This window comes from Pterocles gutturalis, unplaced genomic scaffold, assembly GCF_000699245.1.
Source record: "Pterocles gutturalis isolate BGI_N339 unplaced genomic scaffold, ASM69924v1 scaffold24584, whole genome shotgun sequence".
Classification (NCBI taxonomy): Eukaryota; Metazoa; Chordata; class Aves; order Pterocliformes; family Pteroclidae; genus Pterocles; species Pterocles gutturalis.
The window spans coordinates 54017-60844 of record NW_010136438.1 but is presented as its reverse complement, the minus strand read 5'-3'; the positions used below and the strand labels follow the sequence as shown (position 1 = coordinate 60844).

The following is a 6828-nucleotide window of genomic DNA, read 5'->3' as shown; positions in this document are numbered from 1 at the left end:
TAGAGCATGCAGCAGGGAAAATACTCCCAAACCCTGTGTTAGGACACTGTCATACTGGCACCTTTCTGATGCAGCCCAGTATATGTCTATTTTCACAAAGTAAATTATATTACTATATTCCATATCATCCAGCCAGAAAAAAGCCCTAATGTGATCCCAGGGAAAGCATTTCCAATACAAAATACCGTAACCCTTGCAGAGAAATTGGATAGAGCATATAGTTTGTCAGATCAATTTTCTAATCCCACTCACCAAGCAAAGCTTGCTGGCACCAGATGAATAACTTGCATTTCAGTCCATGCTGTTACTGGGGACTCCGAGAAAGGCAGTGGGAGAGGGTACAGAGAAAATGACTAGTTGTAAATCTGCTCCTGTAGGAAAATAGGAGTGGGATTAGAACCAACCAGCAGGACCTCCACAATGGTCAGAAGAGGTAGGGAGCAGGGCTGCTGTGCCTGGAGGTGGCCTCGCATCAGCATCCCGGCAGGAGCTCCTCCGACAGTCAGGCCAGAGTTACCCCCAGGGACCAACATCCTGAAGCATCCCCCTTGCTGCATGCTGGCTCCAGCTGCTGCCACTGGAGTGAGTCAAATCCAGGGGATTTACAGAGAAGATGAACCCCACGGGTCACATCCAGTATCTGTGAAGCCGAGCCATGCAGCCTGGCTGGCCAAAACCAACAGTGGCTGCAGAGTCATGATAAACACTCCAGCTGAAGGATTTCCTTGACAGTACATCACTCACTGTACCTCTAGGGCTCATCAGCAGGCACAGCAGAGGCATTCCATAAGCAAGGAAGTGAAAAATGACACAGCAGTTCTGACTGTATCATTCCCCCGTCCGCTCTGAGCTGAAACCAATGCAGCTGCATTCATGTTAACGGAAGGGAGAATTGGGAAAATTCCCCTGAAGGTGATTTGAGACAATACTGTTGGAAAAATCATGCTTTTTTTTGTCATTTAGGGAAGGAGTCCACCGACTGTCATGTTTGGTTTAGTTTTGTTCCAAGGCACAAAATTAATATATTACATTAATACAAAAATAGGTGACACTTATGAGGGCTGTTACTCAAGATCATTCACTCTGCTGCAGTTCATTTCCCCGGTGGCAGACATCCACTCCCAGATAGCAGATTTTGAAGGTATTTATGAAGGAAGTTTTTTCCAGTGCCAAGTAAAATAGTTAAAAAAAAAAAAAAAACCAAACCATTTTCAGTTGCAGGACATATGTCCTAGGTCATCATTACCTTAATGACAGCAACTTCCTTTCTCTCTGATTTAAAGGAAACCTCTTACAATTACTGTTGATTTGTTTTGGGAAATCTATCAAAGCTGGCAGAAATGTTTGAAGCACTGAATGCACAGAAGAGGTGATTTATAGAACACTTATGAAAATGTCAAATACAAACATTTGGCAGTCTCTTGTGCAGTAAACCAGATCTCTGATTTTTAAGCACTACTTCAGGTATTCTAGCCAAGTGATATAAATTTCTGATGGGAACAATCTTGCCTGTCTCATTCCAGCCATACTGCTAGTAGGAATAATAGTCTTGAATTGGGAAAAAAAATAATCCTACAGGGTAAGTTCTAGTAAACATGAGCAAGGAGATAGAGTTTGGCTACACCTTAGTGCTCCAGGAAAGCTCTCAAGGACTGCAAGGGCTGTTTGTATCCATGGTGCGGAGCTCTGCCTGGCCAGGGGCTGTAGGACTGAGCCCTTCCTATAGCATCCCTTAGGGCACTGGTTCAAGCAGCCACTGAAGCGTATTTTCAAGTTGAATCACAGCTTTAGAAGACTGAAGCAAACCAGACAGTGAAACAGCAGAGACAAGACACTTCAGCACTTCACCACGCCATTCACAATATTTTTTTAAGTGTCGTTTAGGTGTGGTTTAGGTGATGGGTCTGTATCATGGCCAGAGTTACAAGCAGATGCTTTTTCAGGAAACTCAGGAGTGTTTACACCTGGACTGAATCAGAACATCCATTGCATCTAATGTGACCAGTGGGATTTCCTTAAAGGCTGAACTGTATCACTCCAGAGGAAAAACGCCTTCCAGTTGAAGGACTTCTAAAGAGCTGCTCTGGATAAGCAAGCAGGTCTCTGTGGAGCAGGTTACTCCCGTGCTGCTTCCCCAGAGCCCATCTGTAGGAGAGCAGGTCAGACACCCAGGACTGAGCTACAGGAGAGCCAGGCAGAGCTTAAAACTGAGTGCTGCAAAGCACCTCCAGCTCTCAGGAGAAGCTGAGAAGACGTTTCCCTGTAAGTCCTTCTCTCAACTGGGATTCCAGCTCAGTCAAGAGAGAATTATCTAATCCCAGTGGCTTTGATTTCAGCTCATTTTAGATGGAGTTCAAAACTAAAACAGGCAGGAACCACAACCTGGGATGAGAACAAGATGTCTCTCTCCAAAGCCCACCCCACCCTTCAAATTTGTCAGTTGTTAAAAAAAAAGTTTAAAAAGCAAGGCAGGGAATAAGAAAGTGTGTGCATGTGAAATACCAATTTTCTTCTGCTGCTCCCTCCTGCTCCCCTTGTGTGTGGGCAGGGATCTCTGCATCCCCAGCTCAGATGCTGCTGCCATGCCCACAGCAGCGGCAGGGCTGACCAGAGAGCAGGGCGACAGAGCCAGAGCTCTACCTCTGCATCTGCTCCGAGGAGACAGCAAAGGGCTGCTGGACATCACCTGACCCTGTGTCTGGAGTGAAGGTCCTGACTTCCTCTGTCCCTTGTCATGGGCTGCTGGGACACGGTGTCAGTATACACCACAGCTGGGAGCAGGGCCACACGTTGCTCTTCTCTGGGGCACCTAACTGCAGTGTTTGCCTTTTGGTTTCTGGAACTTTAATAAAGGCTGCCATGTTCCCAAGAGCTAGTGCTCCAAGCAAGTGCTCAGAAAGCTACTGTTAATAGCCTAACTCTGTGTTTGTGTCTCCACAGCAAACATCTTGACAGTCATCATCCTTTCCCAGCTTGTGGCTCGCAGGCAGAAGTCCTCCTATAACTATCTTCTAGCGCTAGCTGCTGCTGACATCCTGGTTCTCTTCTTCATCGTTTTTGTTGACTTCCTCATGGAAGACTTCATCTTAAACAAACAGATGCCTCAGGTACTGGACAAAGTAATTGAGGTCTTGGAATTTTCTTCCATCCACACCTCCATTTGGATTACGGTTCCGCTAACGATCGATAGGTATATAGCTGTGTGCCATCCGCTGAAGTATCACACAGTCTCCTACCCTGCTCGTACTCGAAAAGTCATTGTAAGTGTCTATATCACCTGCTTTTTGACCAGCATCCCCTACTACTGGTGGCCCAACATTTGGATTGAAGACTACATAAGCACATCGATGCATCACGTCCTCATCTGGATCCACTGCTTCACTGTTTATTTAGTGCCCTGCTCCATCTTCTTCATCCTGAATTCCATCATTGTGTACAAGCTGCGACAAAAGAGCAATTTCCGACTGCGAGGGTACTCCACAGGGAAAACAACAGCCATTTTGTTTACTATCACTTCTATTTTTGCCATACTTTGGGCACCAAGAATAATCATGATATTGTATCACCTCTATGTGTCACCTATAAACAACAGCTGGGTGGTGCACATTGTGTCGGACATTGCCAATATGCTAGCACTACTGAACACTGCAATTAATTTCTTCCTCTACTGTTTTATTAGCAAAAGATTCCGCACAATGGCAGCTGCCACACTGAAAGCCTTCTTTAAGTGTCAGAAGCAACCTGTGCAATTCTATACAAACCATAACTTCTCCATAACAAGCAGCCCTTGGATTTCCCCGGCCAACTCTCACTGCATCAAAATGCTTGTTTACCAGTATGATAAGAATGGAAAGCCTATAAAAATATCACCATGAAAAGGGCAACAGTTGGAGTTTCTGGGTGCAAGTTCTTTTCAAGTGGTTACATCTTCAGGATGTAATATGCTGCAATGGCTGTTTCGAAGAGTGGTCATTTGATTTCATTTCCCTGGGAGACCGAGGGCAAATCAGACTGTTAGGACGGAACAGGAGCACTTGGTTTTAGGAGCAAAAGTGAGAAGGCAAACGCCTCCATCTCTCACGTAGCATTTTGAATATGCTTCAGAGCTCAAGTCTTAGTGTTCAGTTGCACGCAGACGTTTTGCATCCCAGCACCGGTGCAGTCCAAAGTCCCCGGAAGGGGGAAACCACAACAGCGTGTAATTACAGCCTTTTAAAACAGAGCAACAAAACCTTATTTGACCATGCAGTTCACTATCGACAGAGCCAACGGATGCTTTTTTGTACTGTGGAAGGTGCCATTTCTGGTGCGTGCACTTGCCGAAAACTGTGTTGTTTCTGACATGAAATACCACCACACAGTCTTGCTGTCAAGACCTCCTTGCAGGCAGCAGCCTGTGAGACACGAACTGTGACAAGCCCTTTCTGGCTTGTTTGAACAAGGCTCAAGGACCGATGTAGTACCTGGTGCAGCACTGGCGTGGAAAGCAATCCTGCAAGCTGCCCATATTCATATGTTTTAAGTTGTTATTTAAAAATGCAACCGAGACAGGGGAGCTTGAGGGAGGGAGGAGGGTTCTGGAGCCAAGAACAACAGCAGCATCTTTTCCTAGCTATTTCAGTTACGGTGTCTAAAGACTTTCAAGCATGAAGCCAAGTCCTGCCTGATGCAGAGCTCCCACAGAAGCTGCTCCTGCAAGGTTTGGAGTGATCACAGCCTTCAGTTTCCTTCTTAATCAATAAAGATTCTCAGTTATACCCCATGTTCAGGCCCTTAAGGATTAACATAAACCTCAGCCTAAGATTTTCTCCTGACATTATGCCATCCTATTGCAGATTCACCATTTAATTGTTCAAAAACCGTTTGTGAAAGAAATCTATTAAATACCCAACAGCAGTAAAAACATAGATCAGCTTGGACTAAGGCTTTTAAATATTTACCTTAAAGTAGCTTAACTTCTCTTCTTTCACACTCAAAAACCAGCATCCCAGCAATGCTGAGTGTAGAAAATGAGGAGAGATGAGATTTTTCAGGAAAGCTGAAAATGCATTTCTTTTAATTTCTCTCCTTTTCAGATCTTGGCATGTAGTCTCTCAGAGCCACATACCACAACCTTTTTACTTCTATATTGGGCACTTAATGCAGCCTTACTGAACACGAGAGCAGACTTCCTTGCATGGTGAACACAAGCACAACGTGGTCAGTGGACACAGCAGCTTCTCAGTAACTGCAAACAAGTGGCCTGGTGCTAACGCTGCGTTCGTGCCTGTGCCCATCTCCACTGCCTGTGGGGAGCTCGTGGTGCATCAGGGACTAACACAGCGAGGTCCTCTGAGAAGGGATCCCATCAATCCCCCTTTGGTGGGATCTGAGGGCTGAAAGCGTAACTCTAGAACCCACGGATGGCTCAGCTTTGATGCATTTCCCCTAAGAAACACTAATTCTGCAAAAGCCCTGCTGAGGACAACAGCCTGGTTCCCTTCTGTCACAAAGGTTGCATTTGCACAGACTCGTACTGGCGTCCTGCAAGAGCAAAACCTCCACCAGACCTGAGCACACCTTCCCCAGGAGGGAACAGCAGCAGAAGGCACAAGCCATGAAGACTGGGACTCTGGGCAAAGGCTGGCTCGGGCATGAAGGGGCTTTCTCAGGAGAGGTCAAGGCTACTCAGGTCAGTCAGGAGCACAGGGACAATGCCCAGCGCCTTGGGGGCACGCACCGCCTGGTCTTCTCCCACCAGCAGAGGAGTTGGGAAAGCTGCTCAGCACCCCAGGGACCACGCTGGTCAGAGCAAGGAGAGGAACGTGTCTGGGGAAAGGCAGAGCTGAGAGCAAAAGCTGTCCCTTCCCACCCTCACCCACTGAGGGGGTGCCACCCACCTAAATCTCCCCAGATTCAAAGGGAAACAAGGAGCCCCCTCATCCTGGAGGCTGCTCGTCCCTGTGATCTCAACAAAACTTCACACTTACTTGCAATAATGAAGTGTAAGAGGGGTGCTCGGCCTTGCTGTATTTGTCATGGCAAGGTTAAATTACTGCTCCCTTTACCGGTGTTTTGAAGAAATTCAGTTTTGTGGCCATGCCTTCTACCCTCCTCTCAGAAACCTCTCCGGTCTTTGTCAGTTGATAGTAACCAAAGTTACCTTATGAAAAAGGTACTGTATGTTTCAGTTTGAGAAAACACTGTATTTATAACTTATTTTTATCCTAAATTTGTTATGAGGAATGCTTGTCTGAGTTATATGTGAATGAGTCTGAAGTGCAATATCTATATAAGTAAGTGGTTCATTTTTGAGAATGTAATGTTGAAAAAACTATTTATAAAAGAAATTCACTATTCTATTTAATATAATAGTAACCTTACAGAAAACAGTGAATGTTTAGGGCTTAATTATTTAAAAATTTCAATTAAGTGCATGGCATATGCTGCCATTCACATGGTGTGATTTATTAGTTTTTTGTAACAATGTTTATCCTGCAAACTAGCAGTGTCATCTGATTCTTCCTGTCTTGATGATGTATTTTTGTAAATTACCATATTTAAAAACAAAATCTTTCAGTGTATTTTATTTCTCACTAAAAATAACCCATTAAATTGTTGTAACTTCATTTGAAAAAACTCGCAATCCTTTTCCATATCATTTTAGAAATGACAAGGTGCAATTTTCATGTACAGTGGATTGGTCATTTCATTTCTGATAATTTAGGGCTTTAAGAGCTTACTTCCAAAGCCCTTTGAAGTCAAAGGGAAGGTCGCTTGTGGGTTTTGTCGTTGGGTTTTCCAATCCCCATCAATTTAGGAGGGCTTTGGATCAAGCTGTATCTTGTT

General features: G+C 44.9%; 1 protein-coding gene across 1 annotated transcript; it reads left to right on the top strand.

The window, feature by feature from the left end:
- Nucleotides 1–2939: 2939 nt before the first annotated feature.
- Nucleotides 2940–3875, top strand: GPR139 (G protein-coupled receptor 139; the record flags this gene model as incomplete). Its single annotated transcript, XM_010082308.1, has 1 exon — nt 2940–3875. A coding segment is annotated over one exon (936 nt), but the record flags the coding sequence as incomplete, so codon positions are not given.
- Nucleotides 3876–6828: the final 2953 nt, after the last annotated feature.